Genomic DNA, 27,246 nt, shown 5'->3' with positions numbered 1-27,246 from the left:
TATAAAGACAGCTGTTGCAGAATGTGTGGCGGAGATACTTAATGAGCAGTTCATAAAGGTCTTTCAATCTTGTGAATGTGACTTCGTTGAGAGATTGATTGCAGTTAATGACAGGGAAGATATGGTTGGTTGGTTGGTTTATAGTTTATTTGGCACAAAAACTACAAAGATTATACTGTGCCATACTAAAGGTTACAACATTAGCATTTACAGAAAATTTAAAAACAATGTGTCTGTACAAGAATCTAGTTTCACAAAGCAGCATCTCTAGGTAAACAGAACTGCTGCAGAGGGCACAGCCACACACAAGGTCAGAGGTTATTACAGTGGTGCAAAAATAGTTAACAATATAAGTTAATACATAATATATGAAAGACTATGCCATGGAATGCAGTATTTACATATATGTAAAATTATAATAGATGCCTTTATAGCAGTACAAAAATAGGCAAAAAGGGATTATTATACAATATGCATGGATGAAAATTAAATTTAGCAATGCAGTAGAAACAGAATTTAGAATACATATAAACAGAATTACTAGAAAGTACACAAATAGGTAAGATGTCCTACATGATTATTCGAAAAATAAAGTAGTAAATAAGTTGCATACACAAAATGTATGTTAAGTAATGCAGTATCTACATATAAACAAAATTACTGCAGAGATTTCAGCAGTACATAAACAGATAACTATAGGTTAACATATTTTCTTATACGGTATATACAAAACAAGTCAAGGAGAGCATTTTCTACATCTAGTAAGATTACAACAAACATTATTATACTAATACTTAAAGAGTCAGAAAGGAATTATTATACAGCATTGATGCATAAAATTTAAGTTTAGCATTACGGTATTTACATATTAACAAAATTACCGCAGGGTGATACAAACATACAAGATCAAGGTCCATGGTAATACATAATTGGTCAGATTTAACCTAATGAATAATATATATGTATAAAAGTTAAGTTAAGCAAAAAAAAAAAGTATTTACATATAAACAAATTCATGGTCAAATGTGTTTGTACAAATTAATTCTTTCTAAAAAATTAAAAACATCCTGCAATTTGCCTGAGTCTGCTAGCATTTCCCTGAGTGTATATGGCTTGGTCAGATAAGTGAAAATTTCATTCCTCTCTCATGTATATTTTTGACAATCTACCAGAATATGATCAACAGTGAGATGTGTGTGTTGCATTTTTCACATATGGGAGGGTCATCAGCTCTCAGTAAATGAGAATGCATAAGGTGACTGTGACCTATGCAGAGCCTAGCAAGGACAACCTCCTCCCTTCTCTTTGTACGTTGACTAGAAGGCCAGTGTTTAATTTCAGGTTTAATGTTATATAATTTGTTTGTTGATGTTTCTTGCCATGTTAACTCCCACTGTGCAATTAGCTTTGATCTTATAAGTTGTCTGTAGTCTGTATATGGAACTGTCAAATAGTATGTGGAGAAAGTATGAGCTGATTTAGCAGCTGCATCTGCAGCCTCGTTTCCTTTGATTCTGATGTGGCTGGGAATCCAGTAGAACTGAACATCATTAAGGATTTTCATTTTGTGAAGCAGGTGTAGCACTTCATAAAGTACTGGATGAGGATTATACATAGGAGAGGAGATAGCCTGTAAAGAGCTCAATGAGTCTGTATAAATTATACACTTTTGGTAGCAGTTTTCTTTTATATGCACAAGTGCAAGCTGAATGGTATGTAACTCTGCTGTATAATTACTGCAGTCTGGTGGGATCTGATTTGAGATAATAATGTCAGGAAACACAGCAGTACAGCCAACAGAGGTGTTAGTTCTTAAACCATCTGTATAAATGGGTAAGAAATCAGCGTGTGCTGCTCTGTGAGCTTTAAACAATTATAGGTAAATGGATGATGGGGTATAAGATTTCTGTAGCTGACAAAGTGAGAGGTTGCAGGATGGTGTGCAAACCTGGCATGGAGGAATGTTGTTATGTTTAGTGTAGTTAATGTTGTCAACATTTATACTAACAGCTTGCACAGTTTTTTAATACACATACCAAAATGGTGTATAGCAGTTTGATGTGTGTGATATTGAGCTTCCCAATGCAGAGAGAGGATACTATTCCATGTAGGGTGATCTGGGAAAGATTTTATTTTTAGGGCATAATTAAGAGACAACTGTTTCCACCGAAGTGATAGAGCCAGTTCATTTGCTACTATATACAGACTGGGAGTGGGTGAGGTGCGAAAGGCACCAGTAGCTATCTGTATACCCTGATGATGGATGGAATCCAACCATCGTAGGTTACTCTGTCTTGCCGAACCATTGACTTGGGACCCATAATCCAGCTTTGAACGTATAAGTGCACGACAAAGATGGAGCAATGAAGCTCGATCAGCACCCAACCCAGTAGAGGATAGAGTGCGAAGGAGGTTCAAAGTTTTTTTTGCACTTTTCTCTTAGTTGATGAATGTGTGCTAGAAATGTGAGTTTTGTGTCAAAAATGATTTCCAAGAACTTGGTTTCTATAGTTATTGGAATAACAGTAGGTCCCATTCTTAGTTCAGGATCTGGGTGATGAGTGCGATTTTGACAGAAGTGTACACAGACACTTTTTTCTGTTGAAAACCTAAACCCATTATTAAGAGCCCACAGAGAGACATGATCAATTGCTTGCTGAAGTTATCTTTCAATTACCCTCATGTTATGTGAGTGACAGTAAATTGTAAAGTCATCAACATATAGAGCATTGTCTACAGTGGGAGGAAGCTGTTCAATGATTAAGTTGATTTTAATAGCAAAAAGGGTTACACTTAAGACAGAGCCTTGGGGAACACCTTGTTCTTGAAGATATGGTTGAGATAGCGTACTTCCCACTCTGACTTGGAAGTTCACCTGGACAGAAAGTTTTTAATAAATATAGGAAGGTGTCCTTTGAGATCTAGGTTATAGAGGTCTTTTAATATGCCATATCTCCAGGTTGTGTCATAAGCTTTTTCCATGTCAAAAAAAAAAAAAACCAAGACAAGATGTTCTCACTTCAGAAATGCATCTCTTATACAAGTTTCTAACTGAACTAAATGGTCTAAAGTTCATTGATGTCTACAGAAACCACATTGTGTATTGGAAAGAAGACTGTTGCTTTCTAAATACCAGAGAAGTCTGGCATTGACCATTTTCTCTAGTATCTTACAAAGACAACTGGTCAGAGCAATGGGTCGTTGATTATTCGCTTGTGTCGGATCTTTTTCTGGTTTTGGGATAGCAATGACAATTGACTTATGCCAAGAATTTGGAAACTCTTCCTCTGCAAATATTCTATTGTATAATAAGAGAAGAAGATCCATAGAAGATGATGGTAGATGTTTTATAATTTCATAATGGATGTCATTAGGTCTTACTGCACTAGGGTGAGATTGTAGGAGAGCTCATTTTAGTTTTTCCTTGACAAATGGCTGAAGAAAGTTGGTAGGAAATTAAGCCTTTGTTTCTCTTGCTGCTCTTTCAGTATTAAAACTTCCAGAGAATATGAAGCTGTTGCTGAGATTTTAGCAAACATTTCTCCCAAAGTATCTGCAATAGCTTTGGGATCAGCTAGAACACTTCCATTATAGTCTAAGGTGGACAAACAATGTGTACTATATCTGCCTTTCATTTTCTCCCATACAATTTTTGGACTGGTCGTTTGATTAATTGATGTAGTAAATTGGATCCATGATTGTTTTTGACTCTGACGTCTTACAAAACGTGCTTTGGCTCGAGCATGCTTGAAAGTTAATAAATTTGATGTTGTGGGGTATCTACGAAATATGCTCCACGCTCTGTGTTTTGGCTGCCTGACATTCTGGCTTCCACCAAGGCTTTGGATAGACTGGAAATTGAGATGATGTTTTTGGGATGGAAGTTGTTGCTGCCTGGACAATGCATTCTGTTATACATTTCACAGCTTCATTGATACGTGTTTAACTGATGGCATCAGCATTAAATTTTGCGAGATGAGAGAAAGTGTTCCAGTCAGCCTGGTCCATTTTCCATATAGGTATCCATGTGGGTGAACATGGTTCCTGTGAAGACATTATACAAAGAACAGGAAAGTGATCACTTCCATATATGTTCTCTTCGACATCCCACATGAGCAGTAGAAAAATGGAAGGGGAACAGATTGTAAGATCAATTGCAGAATATGAGCGGGTAGGCATATGGAAGAAAGTATTGAGTTTATTATTTAGAAGGGAAAGGTTAATATTATCAAGAATTTTTTCAATGATTCAACCTCGTCTATTAGTGTTGGCACTACCCCATAGAGTATTGTGACCATTAAAGTCCCATCAAAAGTATGGGTTCAAGCAGTTGTGAGATAAGGTTATGAAGATCAATTTCATTTGACTCAGCATTTGGTGGTAAATAAATTGAACATACTGTAATAAGAAATCTCACAGAGAAGCAAATCGCTAGATTTGCTTCTCTGTGAAGAGAAGTATTAAGTTTGAAATGATGGAAAGGAGTATGACTGCCCACTAGGATAGCTACTCCTCCATGAGAAGGACCATCTCTAGTTCTATCCTTACGTACAACAGTGAAATTCCTAAAGGTACAGTCCTCATTAGGTCTTAAGTAAGTTTCCTGTAGACAGAAACAGAAAGATTTGTGTTTCTACAACAACATCTTGATATCGTCAATATCCTGGCGGATCACACGACAGTTCCATTTTAAAAATTTTCCTATTGTTTTCATTATATTGACTTGTCTGGTTTTCGAGAAGTTGAGGGCTTACCTTTGTCAGATTTATATTTATCCACTGTTTTGGGGAAGTATGGACGGCCAGTGTACATCTCTTCCTCTGGTAGAGTATTCAAAACATCAAATTTGTTAGGGTCAGTTGGTATACTTAGTTTGCTTTCAGTGGGTATCAAGGTATCCATTTTTTCTGTGCGAGTGTCTGGTGGTTTATCTTTGAGTGAAGTCTCCACCATAATTTTTTTGACGATGAGTTTTCATTGAATGAGACCATTTTTAAAGTTGTCTCTGGAGTAAGGCCAGGTCTTGTGATTAATGCGCTCAACAGAGAAGCACTTGTGATCGTAAAGTTCAGATATGGTGAAATTATCAAATGGTGGAATAGACATACATGTTTGAGTTGTTGTTGTTAGCACTTTTTCAATTGTTACTTTTTCAGCATAAGAGGATCGTAGAACAGGTGTAATGGTGGCTAGCTTTCTTTTTGCATCCTGATATGTTATGTTTGGTTCTGTTTTAATTTTTTGTATCTCTTTTTCATCTATCCATTTCTGACATGCACGAGAGTATGCTGGATGATCTCCCTGACAGTTGACATTTTTAGCTTTTTTTTCACAGCAAGATTTATTTTCATGTTCTTTACTAACACATCGGACACAGGTAGTAGAACCACGACAGGCAGTTTGTGCATGTCCATATCTTTGACATTTAAAGCATCTCAGTGGGTTAGGGATGTATATTCTAACTGGACAGCTGAGATATCCTGCTTTTGCAGATGTTGGAGGCCTAGGTGTATCAAAAGTAAGGATGATGTTCTTGGTTGAGACCAGGCAACCATCCCTGCATATCAGGATGCGCCTCGCACCCGTCACTCCTTGATCTTTAAGCTCTGAACATATCTCCTCATCAGGAACATCAAGGAGATCCCATTCTGATATCACTCCTCTACTGGAATTGAATGTTCCGTGAGGTGTTACTGCAATTTGTATTCCACCCATTGTCGTTGCTCTCAGTAGTTTCTCAGAATGTTGTTTGCACATTGTTTCCACGAGCATATCGCCAGAACGCAATTTCTTGACATTTTTGGGCGGTCCTGCCAGTCCTTCTAAACCTTTTTGGATAAAGAAGGATGACATTTTCCCAAATGGTTTTTCACCTGTTGTTGCATGATTGATTAAAAAGGTTGGTACATTTATGTTGGTATCCGATATCTTTTGTTTCTTACTTCTGTTTCCATATGCTGTGTCTATATTATCAGTACTTGGTTGTGACTTTGTTACGATCCCTGAAACATTTGAGGATGAATAATTCATATTTAAGGAATTTTTAATTCGGCAGCAGAGCTCCCCACTCACCATGGAGCCACACATGGATGCCCACTACCCAGCAAGCAAAGACTGCACTCAGGAGTGGAACGTTAGGGCTACCCTCGACTCTATACCGTTACTGCAGCAGGTCTAGGATCCCAACCCCAGACCATGCGGTGAGAGACTTACTGCAACACTGTTGACCATTGAAGGCAAGCCCGCTAGCCGATTGATCCTGGCTGGGCCATCCAGGACCACCCATCTTGCCGAAGCAGAGGCCAAAGTAGTGCAAGACCACCAGGATCCCCCTTTCTGGATGTCCACGGGTCGCACCGCACGGCAAACACGGCGGCAGGGCATTGGAGCCCAGTGATGGTGATCTGGAAAAAGGACAGTGAAAAAGACTCAGGAGAAGTAGAGCAAAGAATACGGGAAGAAAAGCAAAGAAAAAGAGGAAAAGAATGAAAAAGGCCAGTACCATCACTGGGAGGTCCCCTTCACCACGAACAGGTGCCCCACATGGAGGGGGGGGGTGATGGGGAGGAGAGACTGACTGTAAATGAGCAAGAGGTGTATTTGTAATTGAGTAAACTAGATGTTAATAAGGCTGTGGGACTAGATAATATATCACCATGTATTCTGAAGGAATGTGCCAGGGAGTTGACACCTGCCTTGACATATTATTTTATATGAGTCTTGCACTCGGTCAAGTTCCTAAGGAGTGGAAGGAGGGCAAGAATGTGCCACTTCACAAAGGAGGTGATCGAACTCGAGCATCAAACTATAGGCCTATCTGTATGGAGAAGCTTGAACCAGGATCCAGAGTTGGGTTGACAACAATGGTATTATCTTCAATGAACAGCATCGATTTGCTAATGGGAGGTCATGTTTTAGTAATCTACTTACTTATTACAATAAAGCGACTGCTTCCTTGGACAGAGGAGAAGCATACACAGTAATATACTTGGATTTCATGAAGGCTTTTGATAGAGTACCTCATGATAAGTTGACAGTCAAACTAGAGCAGATGGGGTTGGATATTAGATTAGTGCATTGGATTGGATACTGGCTGTCTGATAGGTATCAACAAGTTGTGTATGGGGGAGTGATATTCAGGAAAAGGAAAATCATGATTTTCCTTTTCCTGGATATCGATGATGCAAAGATGTTGTGGCCTTATGAGAAGACTTGAATAAATTGAGTGATTGGGCACGGAAATTTGGATGTGAGTTCAATGCTGCAAAATGTACGGTTTTAAAATTTGGAAAACAAAGATGGGATGTAGAATTTATACTTGTTGAGGATATATTGTTGGAGGTGGAGAAAATAAGAGATCTGGGGATGACAGTGGATAAGGAACTGAAATTTAAGGGACACGTAGCCAAAATTGTGAAGACAACACAAAGGCTTCTGGGAATGAAATGGAGGACGCTGATGTGTAGAAGTAGGGAGATTCTTGTTCCGTTGTATAAGGCTTTGATTAGGCCACACATGGACTCTTGCACATAGATTTGGTCACCTGGTTTTCAGAAGGACGAAGAGATGTTGGAAAGGGTCCAAAGGTGACTGACTGAGGTAGTTTCTAACCTTTAGAATGTCGAGTATGAGGAAAGATTGAGAAGATGTAATTTGCAGAGTGTGGTGGACAGGAGGGAGATATCATAGAAACCTATGAGTTGGTAAGGGGTTGTTATAGGATCAATGCTGGAGAGGTTGTGCAGAAAATAGTGGGAGATCAGGGGAGAACAAGAGGTCATCCCTGGAAACTGTATAAAGAGGGTGTGAGTAGGGGAGTGAGAGGCAGGTTTTTTCTTGTAAAGTTGTAAATGATTGGAATGCCTTGCCTGAGAGTGTGGTGTTTGCAAGGAGTTTGAGTGTGTTTAATACACGGTATGATGAGCTGTGTGTGTGATAAAAGGACCTCCCAGATGGGTCTTTGACTCCATGAGGTCTTTGGGTAGTAATAATAATAATATTATTATAGCTCCAGTTGTCTCCTTACTTTTTCACAATCACTGGACTTGTTGATATGCAAGCCCATTTGCAGGCATGTAAGATGTGGGGGTTGAAGCTGATTCGATTATCTAGTTTGATTCCCTGGTATTTTAATAAAGAAAAGCAGAATAATGAGGAGTGGTTTCTTTGCATGGAAGGTGGTTGAACCATGGAATGCATTGCTTGATAGACTGGTGAGAGCAAGAATGGTCAATGAGCTTAAGGAGTGGTAGATAGACTTGTTTCCTAGGAGGGATGTCCCATGAAGAGTCTTGATAGAATTTGTGTTTCTTAGGAAGGACCTCCCGTGAAGAGTCTTTTGACTCCATGAAGCCTGAATAATAATAATTGCTTTCAGCTCAGATGTAGACATCACCAAGGGAATCATATCATGTCATTTTTGCCAACTGAGAGCAGAGAGGGAACACACTGCTCACTGTTATATCCTCTTATGTGAATGTGAGTAGGGTGTTGAATCTCCTTCTGACCTGACCTGATCCTTTGATTTTTTTTTAAGAAACTCCAACTCACAACTGGTTGTAAACCTGTAGTACATTAATACCATGGGTATGCTAAAGACTATTTTTTTACTTCGTTGATTTTATATTAATGAAGCTGGTAGCAAAAGAAGAAAGGTAAGAAAACCTGTGGATATTCCAGTTGATATATTCCTTATTGCTACTAAACAAAAGATGTGATTGGACTGTTAAGAATAGTAAGTGAAAGAAGTTTGGAAGTGAATAAAGACATTAATATCTGTTATATAGCTTTTGAAAAAGCTTTTGGCTTTGTAAAATGGGATAAGATTGTGGAAGTACTGGAAAAGATTGTTATAGATTGGAAAGACAGAAGATTAATTATTTCACTATATATAGGACAAATTACCTTGGTGAGAGACATATGTGGTACAACAGAACCAGGCATCACTGGATGATGAGTAAGACAAGGCTGTTCTCTGTCACCAATTTTGCTTAACCACCTTACCAGCCATTATGGATCAAATACACATCCGCATACGCTTCATATCCATCATATATTTCAATGTTATATCAATGGTATTACAATTTTAATAAACACTTTGCATCCATGATAACTTGAACATCTATAGACGTCTTGGCCGGTAGCGTGGTTAACATGTATTCCAAAGCAATGTTAAAAGAAGCACTGGAGAATTTGGAAGAAGGAATAAAGATTGGAGGTAGACAGATATTGGCAATAAGATATGCAGATGGCAAGGCATTACTATGAAATACTGAAACAGGACTACAACATCTGTTGAACAGATTACTGGAATCATGTATGAATTATGGAATGAAAATTAACATCAGAAAAACAAAGGTAATGAAAATAGCAAGGAAAGAGGCAAATATGGATATCAGAATAAATGGGGGAAAATTGAATCAAGTAAAGACATTTAAATATCTAGGAAGTGTTATTAGCATTGATGGAAGATGTGAAAGTGACATAAAAGCAAGAATAGCAATGGGAAGAGATGCCTTTAATAGAAAATGGAATTTATTCAGAAGTAAAATGGATAGAAACAAATGTTATGTGTGGAGTGTTGCCCTCTATGCAGCTGAAACTTGGACATTGAAGAAAGAAGAAATTAAGACTTTGGAAAGCTTTGAAATGTGGATTTGGAGGATGGAAAAAATCAATTGGATAGATAAGATAACTAATGAAGAGATCTTAAAAAGAGTAGAAGAAGAAAGAAGTCTGTTAAGGAGGATAAAAAGAAGCAAGGGAAACTGGATTGGACATATTCTGAGAGGGAATGAAATCATCAGAGATGCCATCGAAGAAAAAATAGATGGAAAAAGACCCAGAGGCAGAGTAAGGAAAACAATCCTAAATGACATGCTGAATGGAGACAGGTACACAACCTTGAAAGAAAAGGCCCAGAACAGAAGAGAGCGCTAGGGAAGTTTCTGCTACTAAAAGAAGAACCTGCTGAATTGCAGAATATTGAAGAAGTGAAAATACTCCTTATTAAGGTGTATATGTGGAACAACAAGGCAGGTGATTACAATACACATGGGCGAATGCTGGTCTTGAAATTCACACTTGCTCTTGTTATCATTCAGGGAGTGAGAGGTGTGATTGAAATCTGCTTATCGGAATAATGAATTACAGGTAACCCTCGTATAACGCAGATGTTAGGTTCCATAGAAATGCCATGTTACAGAAATCGTGTTATGTGAGATTCAGATCGTATACAAAAAGTAGGGTTATGTTCCAAAATCGTTTTTTTTTTTAAATTATATAAACAACATTGACATATCCAATAAAAATATATTTTTATTTAATTCAGGTAATTCATGTAAGTTAAGAAAACATATAAACCATGACACAAATACATAGTATAAAATTATAAAAATTACAAATGGTAATTAAGCTTCATTGCATGTAATGAATAAATGCTTTAGGCAAAATAAAAATATGTGCATATTTTAATCCTTCATAGCACGAGGATTTGAGGATCGGTTAATAAACATTAGTTTTGTCATGTAATCACCTGATGTATTACTACAAAACAGCAGAGTAATTCTGTCTTTGGAAACTTTGAATCCAGGAGCTGATCTTTCATTTTTCAAAATATAGGTGCGTTTTGGCATTTTTTTCCAATATAACCCAGATTCATTAGCATTGAACACCTGGTCTGCATTATAAATTTTTATAAACTTTGAGAGTTTATTCTTTAATAAGATTTCCATCCAAAGGAATTTTCTTCTGAGTGCATCTTCTTTCCAAATCATTAGAGATTTCTTCATTTTTCTCTTAGAAAATTGCATACACTAGCAATGAGCTTTGCACTTACCGTTGACCCAGCAATAAACACTTTCTCGGATTTTATGTTCATTGTGTTTGATTGTTTGAATTGTTGATTCATTTAACTTCAAAGTCCTTACAACAACTGGTTTTTCTCCATGTTTCAACCGATCCATGATTTTGATGTTTTTTCTTTGAGAGAAAGTTTCTTCGAGACGAATTTTCTTTTCAATATTCATTTTTTCCCTTTCAATGCAATTTGTGGCCATTATTATAGAAGTAATTTTTTTTTACATAAAAAAAGCACTACATATAAATTATGTATGTAACTCACCAGAAAATAAACTGCTCAGCTTGAGATAACACACTTATGATTTTTAATGCTCTCTCCTGACAGAAAATGAAGACAATTTTCAACAATAAACACTTTATACGGTATACAATTGACGTACATGCATGCTAAAGGGTGTTTCCCCTAAAATAAATTCACTACTTATAAAACTACCTGCATGATATGGGCAGACACAAATTTTACGAAGATAAAATTTGATTTTTAAGTCACACAGCGCAAAAATAAATGAAAAGATAAAGAGTTATTATAATTTCTAGACTGTGTTTTTGTCAAAACTGTTTTGTATAAGTACTACTGCGTTGAACAAGAGTTACTACAATTTGTAGACCGTGTTGTATAAGTACTGCATTATACGAGGATTACTTGTACTGACCATTTAAAGCTATATATTTAGAAATTTATGTACATTTGATCATACAAATATGACATTTATTTTACAAATGATATTCTATATTTTTCAATTTAGCTACTTGAATACAAATTATACCCTACAGTTCTTCTTTATGAACTGGTTAATAACATCATCATAAAAAGTTGGTTGTAACGTAATTTTCCTAAGCAACATGCACACTTGTAAAGGCTGCTGAAGCTCACTGGCTAGAGCAACGTTGACTGCATATTGCCTGTGGTTTAAGCAACAGAGTGAGACAACATGAAATGGCTATGTGTGCGCATGAAATCACAGTGCTGCTGCAAGGATCCTTAAACTCCTACAACCGAGCAAGCCAGCATAGCTTTGACTAGACGAGCAAGCATCGGCTTTCGATATACAAAGCACAGCTCAATTATTGCCATGCAAGTTTCAGATGTCTTCTGTCTACAAAAATAAAAGCCTAAATGGAATCCTTATAAATGCACGCATTTATTAATAAATAAATATTACTTCTTTCTCAATTAATGAGCTTGCGCAGCAAGTATGGAAAATTCACCACTGATGATACATTTAGGAGGTGGCTTGAAGCAGTACCATATCATAAAGATCTGCAAGGGAAGGATGTTTACAGTGCATGGGGGGGATTAGTAAAGGAGTATCTGGGGTAAGCAATATCACGGGGTATACCCAAGGTCTGACAGGTGAACTGGGTAGGAGTTAGGTGGATGACTAGTATCCTTAAGCATGAGCTGCAAAAAAAAAAAAAAAGAAAATGTGAAGAGTATAAGTTAAAAAGGAGACCAGCTAACTCATGAGCAGTACAAGGTACATGCATGAAAACTGACCAGCACAGCAAGGGAAACAAATCAGATCATGGGAAGAAATTAGCCAAGTAGGCAAAAGGAAATCCCAAAGTTTTTATTTTTTATTTTTATTTATTTATTTATTTAATGTGGTGAAAGTAGGAAGAAGAATGACTATGGAAGGATAACTTTAATGAGTGCAGAGAGTAAAGTGGAAACAGAGACAGATGGAATTGTTGAGCTGCTATTTTGCAAAGGTATCAGCAAATGTATCATCCAAGTGAAAATCCTCTCATGGGGAGGTGACATTGGGTGATGTGAAAAAGGAGGTTCATGAATTGGAGGCACTTAAGATATTGCAGAATTTGATTGCAAATATAGCTGTGGGATTGGATGGGTGTCAGCTCACATTTTAAGAGAATGTCAGAGGAACTGGTGATGCCTTTGACTAGGCTGTTTAATTTAAATCTCAGCTCTGGTAAAGTCCCAAGAAAGTAGAAGGATGGCAAAATAATTCCTTTTCATAAAGGAGAATCTAAGTATGTGGTAGCATGTTAGAAACCAGTCACTGTAATTCAAGAGTGGTGGCAAAAGTACTGGAAAAATTTTTCAAAAAGAGAATTCAGGACTGAATGGATAAGAACATGATACTCTATGAGGTGCAGCATGGCTTTATTAACTGTGCAGAATTTGATTTGCAGCTGATCTGACAGATATAAACAAATTGTCTAATATAAATATTCTTACACATATCCAGTGTATAGCTTGGAGGTCATGACTAGCTGCGCATGCATATATTATGAGTGATATTCCACACTGTTTATGTGGTCAGTTTTGGTTTTAACACATGTTATGTAAAGGTTTGTGATATTTGATAGCAAACTGTATCTGAGAGATACTGCAAACTCCGATGTCAGTATTGGTTTAGTTGCTTATTTTTTTATTTATTTACTGTTGAAAATGGCTGGAAAATCATATCAATTGGATAATCCATCAGATGTTCAAGAGATTCAGCGAACATTACTCGCGTCTGATGCTGAGAATGATAGAGTCGAAAGTGAAAGTGATATTTGATAGTAAATTGTATCTGAGAGATTCCACGAACTCAGATGTCAGTATAGTATTCATTTAGTTGTTTTTTTTTCTTTGTTTCTTTGTTCAATAATTTCTAGATTGCAACTGAAAATAAATAAACCATCGTGTATCATATTTGCAGTGTTTTTATTTAAGTTTAATCTCATTTTAGTACATACTAGTAATGAATGTATCTCTCAGATACACATGACCTACACTGCAATTTTTTTGACCGGGTCCTCTGCAGGGTTAAAGGTCGATCATGAGTTGGATAAAGGAAATGGCTACACGATGTGCTGGATTTTACAAAAGTGTTTGACAGGATACCACATGGAACAAAGTGCAACAGATTGGGATGGATATGAAACTGGTGATATGGATAAATAGGTAACTGATAAACAAATATCAAAAAGTAGTATATAGAGGAGCAGAATTCAGGAGAAGACAGGTGACTAGTGGTGTGCTGAGGGGCGCTCTATGCTTGGAACACTGCTGTTTAATTTGTACATAAATGATATAAGAAATAATTGGAAGGGAAATATTCAATTGTTTGCTGATGAGACAAAGATGAGTAGATTAATAGTTAATCAAGGAGATGTAGAGGCTTGTAGGATGATTTAAATGGACTGACAGTATGAGCAATACAATGGATGCCAATTTAATGTGGAAAAGTGTAAAGTTATGCATTCTGGGATACAACAATTACAAGCTGTATACCACATTGATGGAACTGTACTCCAGGAAATTAATGAAGCCATGGATTTGAGGATAGTAATAGTAGATAGAAAGTTGAGGTTTAGAGGGAATATTGCTAAAGTAGAAAGGATAGATAACAGGATTACTTGGTTATTGAAGAACACACATTACAAACAGATAAAAGGGATTTTATCTGCTTCTAATATGTAATACAACTTCTAATGTGTAACACTTGGGGGGACAAGGAAATGTTGGAGAGGATCCAGAGGCAAGTGATCAAGATGATGGGAGGTCTGTGGAATGATCCCTATGAGGACAGATTGAGTGTTTGTGGATTGTAGATTGATAGGCAAAAAAAGGAGAGGTGGATAATGAGAGAAACATTTAAGTTACTTAAAGGATTTTATAAGACTGATGCAGGGGAAATATTTCAGTACTTGGCTAGAAAGGAAAAACAAGAGGTTATCCCTGGAAGTTGGGTAAGAGTGTGATTGGCAAGGGCATGAGCACTTGAATTTTTGCTTGGAGAGAGTAGTGAATGAATGGAATGAGTGGCTTGAGTCAGTTGTGAGTTCTTTGTTAATGATTTCATGGAGAGTTACAATAGATATTGCATTGATAGTTTCGGCCTACCATGATGAGTCTTAGGAAGTCCTTGTTACATACTGTCTAACACAGTTGTCCTTCAAGAAATTTATTTTTATTATTACTAGATGAGATATCTTTTTTTCTAATATATATATATTTATATTATTATTATTATTACTATTACTATTCGTGACATCTCCAAGGAGTCCGAAGACTCATTGCGGGAGGACACCTACTATACAACTGTCTCCACCACTACACCTAACCTCTGCTACCAATCATCTCAATCAACGCCATCTACCGCCCACCATTACCACTAGTATTTTTTTTGTCTGCAAATTGCGTGTGTTTTGAAGGGCCGATTTGTCTGTATGCGGGATGAAAAACCCGAGTTTCCAGGAGAAAAACCTTGCTACCTCTGTATGAGATCGGCTAACTCACCTTTAATTGAAAAAGTCCACATAAAGATTCCTCCCATCCCACAATTAGACTTCTATTCTTCACTAAGCTAATTTGCTGACATATTTCCTTGCACCATCCTCCACTTTCCCTGTCCTTTAAGCACTACCTAACTAAATATCTTATTTTGTCAACCACTACCTCACACTATATTGCTTCAAAAATACAGTCACTATTTACTCCTTTCATCTACATCCTACATGAGCATTCCCCTGCTTTCATCATCTGCACTCCCTCTCCTTTCTTGCCTTTCCTTTTCTCATGAAAAACGTACTCTTCCTCTCCATTTCTATTCCCTACAAGATATCATTCTCATCTAACCATGTTTCACTCATTCCCACAATTTTCAAGAGAATAAACTCAATCACTATAACAATTTCATCTCCCTTAATTTCTGATAATCCTGGCAGAAACATAGCAGTTCATTTTGGGATCTGTAACAAGTCCTATCCATGACACTTTTCAGTATCTTCTTCATACCTGCTCCTACTTGCTTGTCACAGTGGTATTAGAAGTAATTCTGTGTAGGTACATACTTTTTGCTGCTATCATTTAATTTCCTTATTATACAGAATAAGTTTTCATTACAACTTATCCTGTATGTCTCCTCAGACTCAAATTATCTCCTTACATCCCAAGTTATTCCATTCCTATGCTGACCATCCTCATTTCAACACATACATTCACTACCACTTCTCTTATCCATTCTCCTTATGTTGTGTTCCTTCCCACATCAAGTTTGATTCCCTCGACTTTGCTGTTCACTTGCTGTTCTCTCATTGCCATCTCTCAAACAACTCTTTCTCTCTCGTTCTCTCTATTCACAAGCACTTCAGTCTCATTTGTTCCACTCTCCTGCTTTATGAAATCAACTATCTGTTGTTCACATCATTTATTATATTATCTTTCAAGCAATATTCTCTCCAGTAGGCTTGAATTAAATATCTTTAAATACAATCTGTCACTCAACCACATCTCACACATTAACAAACTACACCTTTTCTCCTTGCACAGCTCCACCAAGAAATCTCTCATAATGATCAATTTCTCTGTGCACTAAGAATCGATTTTCTCTACGTTTCATATATGTGTATTATTTCAAATAAGGTTAATCTCCATTTTCTTGTTATGAAAGGAAGAGACCCAATGGATTCCCTCCCCTTCTTCTTCTATAAGAAAAATCCTTCATACTATACACACACACACATACACAGAGAGAGAGAGAGAGAGAGAGAGAGAGAGAGAGAAATATACAAGGCATGTTCAAAAAAAGACTGAACTGTTCCTATAAAGAATTTATTGCTCATTTTACATTTTAAGCACTGTCCCCTTCAAAGTAGTCCCCTCTACTCTTGATACAATGTTTTCAACGTTTCATCCACTGTTGGAATGCCTCCTGGAATGCACTCTCTGTGATGCCATGCAGTTTTCTTATTGCATTCATTTTCCTGAATCTACTCTATGGTTTGGAAATGATGTCCTTTCAAAGTGGTTTTAAGTTTCAGAAACAAGAAAAGGTCTGATGGGTCTAAGAGCTGGATGGGACACAACAGATGTCTGATGTTTTGCAATATAACTGTGGATGAGGAGTAGAGCATTAGCCAGCGCATTGTTGTAGTGCAACATCCAAGCCTGGTTTTTCCCACAATTCAGGCCTGTGCACAGCATCCCTAAAACATGCTAAATCTCCTGGTGGTACTTTTTGTTTACTATCTGACCACATGGTACAAATTCATAATGGACAATGCATTTCCAATCAAAAAACACAACCAACAACATTTTCATCTTTGACCGACTCATCCATCGATGCTTAAACCACACACTGCATTCGGCTCATACGGTGCCCACCGTTATGCTTGGTTAAGCAAATGAATGTCTGTGTAAAATTTTTTACCAAGTTTGCAGCAAAATTTCACACACACACACACACACACACACACACACACACACACACACACACACACACACACACACACACATATTGTTCTTCAAGCTCTTTCATTGTTACTTTGTCATTAATCCGACAAACAGCTGGTGTACATGCTCACTTCAGCGAGTGTAACTCAACAACTAATGCTCATAGCAGAATGGGGAAAATGGTAGTTTGTTGTCAAAACCTGCCACTAGATGCACTCATTAGCCGCAGCATGCTGTCTGTGCTGGTTGGCATGCTATTCAAAAAGTTCAGTTTTTTTTTTTTTTTTTTGAACACACTTCGTATTCTTTATATTACAAAATAAATTCTAAAAACAGTCTTACATGTGATCTAGTCTCGCTATCCATTACATCATGCCAGGTGATTCCATCTCTACTGTACTGAACAGAGAAAGAAGTTACCCAATTATCTTCATCTTCCTGGCCTTCAATGAAATATATTTTTCAGAATTACAACAAAAATATTGAATGCAATATATAAGAATGAAACAAAATTTTTGAAATTCAGTTTTATACTATATTAGGATTTTTAATTATGAATTAGAAAAAAAAAAGTAGATCTGAATTCATATGAAATGAATGAAGTTAAAAGCAAAAAGATAAAATGCGAAAAAAAAAGCAAAAACTTTTTTTTTTGTTTAGAATGATTTGTCAAAATTAGTCAGATGGAGAAATTTTACTCTATGACTAAATGAAGGACACAATAAAAAATTAATAAGATCTGATGTACACATATCCTATGCAGAATGTGCTGAATAAACTAAGGGTCTAATTTAATATCTAATCTGTTATCAGATGTTTCATAGAAAATATGTGATAGATATATAAGAATACTTTTGAAACAAACAAACAAACAAATAAAAAAAACATTTTAACACATATATAAGGAAATTTATTAAAAATTCCTATCTATTTTATTGTTTGTTGTGTAACATGAGGTATAACATTAGCATTTTTCAGGAAGAAAACAGAGAACTAGCTACAACATTCAAACTATTTTTGGTTGCATCAAAAATAAGCCAACCATCATGAGTATGCTTCCAAAAGTCTTAGTCATAGCTGACTGAACAACAGGAGAAAGCACAAAGTCACAGGGAATTAGATAGAGTTCTATAAGACAAAATTAATTTTTAAAAAAATTAATGAACAATTTATGATGACTACTTCTCAAAACTTGGAGATAAATTAGGAGAGAAGGGGATAAATTAACTGTGGAAAGGGTACAAAGGCAGATAACAAAGATAGTGGCAGGACTGTACAATGTTAGTTATGAGGATTGGGAGAGGGAGTGTGGATTACAGAGTTTGGTGCATAGAAGATGGAAAGGTGATACAATTGAGACTTTTAAACTGTTGAGAGGTGGTTACAGCGTTGACTCAGGTGAGTTCTTTCACTTGGTTGAACAGCGGGAAGGAGTCATGACAAGTGGCCATCCCTGGAAGTTACGAAAGAAAACTGTGAGAAAGAGGGTGAGGAGTGGTTTCTTTTCATGGAGGGTGGTTGAACCTTGGAATGCATTGCCTGATAGAGTGGTGAGAGCGAGAACAATCAATGCGTTTAAGGAGTGGTATGATGGACTTTGTGTTTCCTAGGAGGGACCTCCCTCAATGATTCTTGATACACTTGTGTTTCTTAGAAAGGACCTCCAACGATAAATCTTTTGACTCCATGGAGGCCTGAATACTACTACTACTACTACTACTAATAATAATAATAATAATAATAATAAGCATGTAGTCTGTTAGATTATGATGATTCTTTAGAATTTCACATTTTTCAAGGAATAGAAAAGCAAATTTAAATCTACTGTAGTACACAACCTGAACTGCATTAGTGTGATTGAAGGAAAAGCAAGGCCTAACCCTGTTATACTAGTAATCTTATGTACTCTTGGTGTTCTTAAATTCTCATTTTAGCAGAATAGCCAGTCTGTACAAAGTACTAAGTCGAGAGAAACAGGGTATTTCATAAACATGAGGTAAGGATAGAGATGCCGTTTACCCTTAGTAGATGGTAGGAAAGATAACTTCTGTGCTGATTTGAAAACAGTGTAGAGATTGTACACACACGGACAAAGAAATTAGCACACCTGGAAGAAAACATGTTACAATGGTGAAACTAAGCAAATAGCTGGAGTGCGGGGTGGTATGCAAATGATCCAAGTTTAGTGCAATTGTGCATGCCCACACACACCCTGCGGTGGTGCTGCAAGCACGAACCGTCAGCCTCATGAAGCCGGCGTGTAGTCGATAGCCGATTAAAGCGAAAAGCATCGGCCGATGCAAATTAGAGTACAGAATGACAATAATGCCGGGTAGATCCCAGAGACATCGATTTAAGCAACTTATGGACTTTGACAGAGGCATAATCATCGACCTGAAAACCGGAGGGTGATCAGCACGCCATAAAGACATGAACATGAACCGTTCTGACCAAACCGTCTGACAGTGTTGGGAGCTGTGGAGACGTTCCGGCACCTCCACACAGCAGAGCAGCACTGATCGGATCAGGAGGACCAAGAGGATCGAAAGATCATGCGGCAAGCACGGAGGTATCCCACAGTGACCCGGTCCACTATACAGGCAGATGTAGGGGCTCCAGTGTTCTCATGAACCATTTCCCAACACCTCGTGGAGGCGAATCTACGAACGCCATTTATGTGTGCTCCCATTGACACTGCAACATCGGCAACTCCATTTGCAGTGGTGCCAGGCGAGAGTGATGTGGAAAACCACAGACTGGCAACGTGTGGTCTTCAGCGATGAGTGCCGCTTCATCCTGGGGACAGATGATCATCGTGTCTGGGTGTGGAGGATCCCTGATCAAGGACACAATCCCAACCTGGCTATCAAACACCACACCTCCCACACTGCAGGCATTATGGTCTGGGGAGCTATAGCCTACAATAGCCGATTACCCCTTGCAGTAGTACATGGGGCAGCGGTATGTGGACGACATCCTATGGCCCCACGTTCTCCCATTCCTGGCAGGATACCAGGAGTGCTATACCAGCAGGATAATGCCTGTCCGCACACGGCTCAGATTGCCCAGGCCTACCTATGTCATGTACAGACACTTCCATGGCCTGCCCGCTCCCAGACTTGTCCCCTATCGAGCATGTTTTGAAGCAGCTGAAACACCAGCTCCCACCATGCTGCAATATCCGGGATTTGGAGCACAGCATCCAACACGTGTGGGCCAGTCTGCCGCAGGACAAACATCAGCCGTCTGTTTGCCGCCACACCGGACCGTATTGTAGCATGTAACACCGCACGAGGCAGTGCAACGCACTATTGATGATGACCAGATTGCGTACCACAGATCCCTTTGTAATTGTCCTTCAGCTCTGTTTTTGCCATCATGTGCACCGCTCACCTGTATCATTACACTAATAAAAAATTCAGTTGAATCCTATGCTTCCTTCTTGGTGTGCTAATTCTTTGTCCATGTGTGTATTTGCAGAGAATTCTTGCTATTTCTTGAAATCACTTTAAGGCAGTGTATAGTTTTTTAAGGTAGAGTAAATGAGATTGTAGTTCTAGCTGAAGAACAATAATTATCAAATATTTTTCTATTTTATATCCATTAGACAATATTGCAACTGTTATTTTGTTGAAGTCTTCTAATAGAAGGGTATATAAAGTACAAATTGTGTATATTCTGTGTTCAAGACTTTTGATAATATAAAATAAATAAAAGACACCAAGAAGTTATATTGTTGGTTTAATCCTTTATCCAAGTATAAGCAAACAAAGTTTGCACATGAAGTGTGCAAACGAGTGAAATAGTGCTGCCCCCACCCTTCCACCCCATATATAACTTGCTGATACCTATCTGATAGCCAGTCACCTATCCAACTCACTGGTGTGTTATTAAATCCTGTCTGCTTCAGTTTAGTGAACAATTTGGGGCGAGGCAACCTATCAAAAGTCTTTGCACAATCCATCCACCCCAAATATAACTTGCTGATACCTATCTGATAGCCAGTCACCTATCCAACTCACTGGTGTGTTATTAAATCCTGTCTGCTTCAGTTTAGTGAACAATTTGTGGCGAGGCAACCTGTCAAAAGTCTTTGCACAATCTAAGTATACCGCTGTATATGCATCTCCTTTGTCCAATACATTTGTCACTTTGTTATAGTACATAAACAAGTTAGTAAAACATGACAATCCTTTAACAAACCCATACTGAAAGCACAAAGAATGTCACTGTTATCGACTCACCTTTGTATGCTATCTCTCATCAAACTCTCTAATATCTTACTATGACTCTGGATATTCAGATTGGTCTATAATTTGTTGCCTTAGCTTTATCACCACCTTTGTGAAGTGGAACAATTTTGCTTCCTTCCACTTCTTTCTGACTTGTGCTGTTATAAGACTTGTCAAACAGGTAAGCCAAGGCTGATGCTAACTTCCTGTAAGTCCTATTCCCTTATGGACTTCTAGCTTACTTAACTCCTCATATAGCTCTTGCTCATTCACTATTAAGTCTTTTCTTATTTCACTTGAGCTTCTGATTTCACACTTAGGATGAAACACCCGAATGAACTGCTTGCTGAATACCTCAACTATGTCCCCTGCAGCAGTTACCAGTCTTCCACTTTCATCCATTATCATTAGTTTACCATAATCGTTCTTCTTTCTATTTGCCAGATATTGAAAACACTCACGAGGGTTATACTTGGGATGATTTGCTAATTTCTGCTTGCATTGCATTTTTGTTCTCCTTACTAACTGAGTCACTCTCCTGACCTGCTCTTTATACTCTTCATTCAACTGATTACTACTGTTATTGATCTTGTGCTGGCTCCAAAGTGCCTTTTTCTTCTTCCAGATTTCAACCTTTATCGCTTCATTCATCCATTTTACATCTAACTTATTAAGCCTTTTCATCTTCAGAATTCATTCACACGTTGATGCTGTTATGTATTTCTTGGCCAGTTCACAAGAAGCATTTATTTCCTTACCACTAAACTCCTCATTCCATGATATATATAACTCTCAACTCTCTCAAAAGCTTGTCATAATCACCATCTTGTACTTCCACATATATCCTTTTCGAGACAGTTAAGAGTTATATATATATATGGAATAATGAATCTTCATATGGCTAGCTGCAACTCAGATGATCACTTTCTAATCACTCTCAACAACTGGAGGAAAGTGTAAAATCCCATTCACAATTACATCGTCTGATGAAATGATGAGATCAAAACTCTTGAATCTTGTGTGCCTTGCCTTACATACTGTCTGAGACAGTAATCTCTAAAGAACTCAAGAAGTTCATTTTCTTATTCCCAAATGCTATCTTTTCTTTTCATTCCAATCTATACCACTCTAATTATAATAACCCATAAGAATCACCCTTCCGTTGTTCATCAACAAGATTCTCTACATATTCATTAATGAGCGAGCATGTATATAAAATAAAACTACTACTACTACAAAGAGAAAAAAGAATGCATACCGAGAAATAATAAATAATTGCTTAAAAAAAATAGAATGGAAAAAGATGAAGAAGAAGAATGAAGTAATGTAATGCTGATTATACATAAAGCAGCAGAATAAAGTCTAAGGGAAAAAAATGAAAAACAAAACAATGACTCTGAATATGTATGTATATATATATATATATATATATATATATATATATATTTCAAAAAATAGATTTAATGACTCCAAGACCGAGATAACATATAAAGATTTTAATGATAAATACTACTAGTTTCGGCATATAGCAGCCTTCTTCAGGTATTTATAAAGGAAAGGAATACTAATAAACATTGAATTATTTAAATAAACAAACTGGAAATTACAGGTACAAATTGCCTCACATAATCGATACATAAAAACGTTGTATTTTTCAAGTTGTTCCAACTGGCGTGCCATTGTTTGTTGCAATTGTGCGTGCAAGTTCACGTGAACGCCAATATTGAATAACTGCAGCATGGCTATCTGGGATGTTATAACTTAAATTATTATTTAAGTGGACCGGGTTCAGTAGGATTTCCCGTGATTCTACGATTTTTCTTTCAAACTCATCTTCACAGCGAAAAATATTTTCTGATCTATTCCAGCATACAGAGTGGCTTTGTTGGTCATCATTAGGATTATTTGAAAAAAGAACATGACTGGATAAAGCAGTTGCATGAGATCTTTTGTATGAGATGTCTCTCTTATGCTCTTCTATGCGTTGTTCAATAGATTTGTTAGTTTGACCAAAGTATGGGATATTGCAATCACACCACAATTTATATACTCCAGGGTACTTAAGGTTGTGATGAGTAGGTTTTGGATGGCTGATTAGAGAGCGGATTTTTGGAAGTGTGGTGAAGAAGGTCCTGATATTATATTTTTTAAGGACTTTAGCTATTTTCTTAGAGACTGTGCTAATGTATGGAATAGAGATGCTACCTTTAAAATTAATAGTCTCTGTTGTGCACTGCTTAGGAGGGTTCAGAAGAAGTTTCTTAATTGTTTTTTCAGAGTATCCATTTTGTTTAAAAATAAGAGTGAGGTGATTCATTTCTTTTTGTAGTTCATCTTGTTCATTTAAGAGAGAACGTGCTCTGTGTCCTAAGGTAGATATAATTCCAAGTTTTTGTGGTGGAAAATGATGAGAAAGATTATGCAGATATCTATTGGTATGCGTAGGTTTTCTGTACATAGAGATTTCTGTACATTACTACAGGATAAATTATCCAAAAAAATGTTCACTTTATTAAAACATTGCATTCATTCTGGTTACTTCAGATATAAGGACTCCATTTACCAACAAAAACAAGGCCTGGCAATGGGCAACCCTTTGTCCCCTGTGCTAGCTAACATCTTCCTTGAAGACTTTGAAAAGAAAGCCATATCTTCCTTCTCATTTAAACCAAAAGTTTGGAAAAGATATGTTGATGATATATTCATTATTTGGAATCACGGGCACACAGCTCTCACAGATTTTCTTCGTCATCTAAACATCCAACATCCTAATATAGAATTTACTGCTGATATAGAAAATAATAACTCTTTACCTTTTTTGGATGTTATGCTTACACGATACTCTGAAAGATTAAAAATCTCTATGTACAGAAAACCTACGCATACCAATAGATATCTGCATAATCTTTCTCATCATTTTCCACCACAAAAACTTGGAATTATATCTACCTTAGGACACAGAGCACGTTCTCTCTTAAATGAACAAGATGAACTACAAAAAGAAATGAATCACCTCACTCTTATTTTTAAACAAAATGGATACTCTGAAAAAACAATTAAGAAACTTCTTCTGAACCCTCCTAAGCAGTGCACAACAGAGACTATTAATTTTAAAGGTAGCATCTCTATTCCATACATTAGCACAGTCTCTAAGAAAATAGCTAAAGTCCTTAAAAAATATAATATCAGGACCTTCTTCACCACACTTCCAAAAATCCGCTCTCTAATCAGCCATCCAAAACCTACTCATCACAACCTTAAGTACCCTGGAGTATATAAATTGTGGTGTGATTGCAATATCCCATACTTTGGTCAAACTAACAAATCTATTGAACAACGCATAGAAGAGCATAAGAGAGACATCTCATACAAAAGATCTCATGCAACTGCTTTATCCAGTCATGTTCTTTTTTCAAATAATCCTAATGATGACCAACAAAGCCACTCTGTATGCTGGAATAGATCAGAAAATATTTTTCGCTGTGAAGATGAGTTTGAAAGAAAAATCGTAGAATCACGGGAAATCCTACTGAACCCGGTCCACTTAAATAATAATTTAAGTTATAACATCCCAGATAGCCATGCTGCAGTTATTCAATATTGGCGTTCACGTGAACTTGCACGCACAATTGCAACAAACAATGGCACGCCAGTTGGAACAACTTGAAAAATACAACGTTTTTATGTATCGATTATGTGAGGCAATTTGTACCTGTAATTTCCAGTTTGTTTATTTAAATAATTCAATGTTTATTAGTATTCCTTTCCTTTATAAATACCTGAAGAAGGCTGCTATATGCCGAAACTAGTAGTATTTATCATTAAAATCTTTATATGTTATCTCGGTCTTGGAGTCATTAAATCTATTTTTTGAAATGTATAACAACCGAGTAAAAACTAATCGCCACATATATATATATATATATATATATATATATATATATATATATCTGACGCTTAGACCAAAGTCCACATGATCTATAGAACATTAGTGCCACATACAGGTAAGAGGAAAAGGGAAAAAAAAAGGTAGGAATCTGTTCACGTTTTGTTTTGTAACCAGCTGAAGGTTGCATTCTTTGTTGAAGAAGAGTGAGAGAGGCTCTTCCAAAGGACAGAAGTAGATGAAATGAAATAAAAGAGGAGGCAGTGAAGTTGGTTTGGTGAGTTTGGGGATGGATTGTAAAAGGGTGTTGTTTAGCAGTGGCTCTTATTCTAATGATTTTGGAGGAAAGTGAAGGAATATTAGTGGCAAATTCAGAAGAGAACTGTCCATGAAAGTATCTGTAGAAGAGGCACAATGCAGAAACTTAACTTTATGAAAGAGCGATCAAAGTGGATATGTGAGAATTGAATCATTAATTGACCAGACTGTCCACCTCTGGATAAAACTGAGTAAATGTTTACTCATTTTTACAGAGTTAGTGGCTGCAAAGGTGTGAAGTAAACTTGTGCAAGAAAGTACAGCAAGTTTTTTTGAAGCTACAGAAACTACAGTTGAAATGAGTTTGAAAAGGGTTATTAGTAATAGTGCAGATGTGGTAGCCCTTCAGGAAGGTTTGAAAAAAGAAATAGAGCAAGAAGAAGAATAGAGTAACATGATGCTGACTACACATAAAGCAGCAGGAAAATATCTAGGGGGAAAAAATGGAAAACAAAATGACTCCAAATGTGAATTTACATATACAGTGGTGCCTTGGTTAACAACGGCCTCAGATAACGTACTTGGTTAACGACGAATGGCTGAAAGAAAAAAATCTCATGGTTAACTACACAGGCTCTGGTTAACGACTCTCAATTATGTGAACCTCTATCCGATCTAAAAAACAGGAATTTTACAGTCATGCTCAGCCACGTGCGGGAAGACATTGTTGAATAGAGAACAGCCACGCAGCATAGCTGAGAAGCTCAGATATGTTTGACCCATCATAGCCAGCTGTTTACATTTTCCATTTGTTTCTTTTCTTGTAGTGTACTGTGCTTTATTTTAAACTTTGTGGTTATAAATGCGTTTTATGATGAAAATGAGTATTTAAGCATTTATTTTTTATGTGTTGGTTCATATAGACAATAAATCGGCATGTGCGTGTCACTGTTCATTCATCAAAAGGCAAAATCAAATCTCATCTGTATAATAATCATTGTATCTATAAGCTGCTAATCAGTGTATGTTACGGTAAGTGCTGTATCTAATATTGCCACCTTACAAGCAAAATGCACTAAGTCAAAAATTGTAGGTTTCGAATTTAACTATTAACTTTTATTTCAAAAAGTTTTTTTTTTTGAATTTTTACTTTTATTTTCAGCTGACGATATGTTCTTTGTATCCTCTATGGGAGGAGTTATACTGGAGAAATTAGGGGAGACAAGTGATCTGGGGTTGATGATTGATAGAAACCTGAAATTTAGGGGACATATTGCAAAGGTGGTGAAGGTAGCACAGAGGATTGCTGCAATTATGAGAAGGACACTGACCTGCAGAGATAAAAGGGTTATCATTCTGTTGTATAAGTCTCTGATCAGACCACACTTGGACTCATTATTATGTTCTCAGATTTGGTCTCCAGGATTTGAAGGGGATAAATTAACTGTGGAAAGGGTACAAAGACGGATGACAAAGATAGTGTCAGGACTGTACAATTTTGGTTATGAGGATCGGCTGAGGTAATGTGGACTGCAGAGTTTGGTGGATAGAAGAAGGAGAGGTGATATGACTGAGACTTTTAAACTGTTGAAAGGTGGTAACAGGGTTGACACTGAGGAGTTCTTTCGCTTGGTTGAACAGCGCGAAGGAGTGATGACATGAGGCCATCCCTGGAAGTTACGAAAAGAAACTGTGAGCAAGAGGGTGAGGAGTGGTTTCTTTGCATGGAGGGTGGTTGAACCATGTAATGCATTGCCTGATGGAGTGGTGAGTGCGAGAACGGTCAACGAGTTTAAGGAGTGGTATGATAGACTTTGTGT

At 37.1% G+C, this 27,246-nt stretch overlaps 1 protein-coding gene across 4 annotated transcripts in view; it reads right to left on the bottom strand.

The window, feature by feature from the left end:
- Positions 1 to 27,246, bottom strand: part of LOC150094462 (hemocytin-like) — a 2,636,009-nt gene that overhangs the window by 1,020,246 nt on the left and 1,588,517 nt on the right. For all 4 annotated transcript variants that reach the window (XM_090412206.1, XM_090412207.1, XM_090412208.1 and 1 more), the window contains one exon: positions 17,393 to 17,493. In XM_090412206.1, the coding sequence (XP_090268332.1) occupies positions 17,393 to 17,493 (101 nt within the window). The remainder of the gene's footprint in view (positions 1 to 17,392; positions 17,494 to 27,246) is intronic.

This window comes from Typopeltis vanoorti, chromosome 22 (genome assembly GCF_054136105.1).
Source record: "Typopeltis vanoorti isolate ZY-2024b chromosome 22, IOZ_Tvanoo_1.0, whole genome shotgun sequence".
NCBI lineage: Eukaryota > Metazoa > Arthropoda > Arachnida > Uropygi > Thelyphonidae > Typopeltis > Typopeltis vanoorti.
This window is presented reverse-complemented; position numbering and strand designations above follow the sequence as displayed.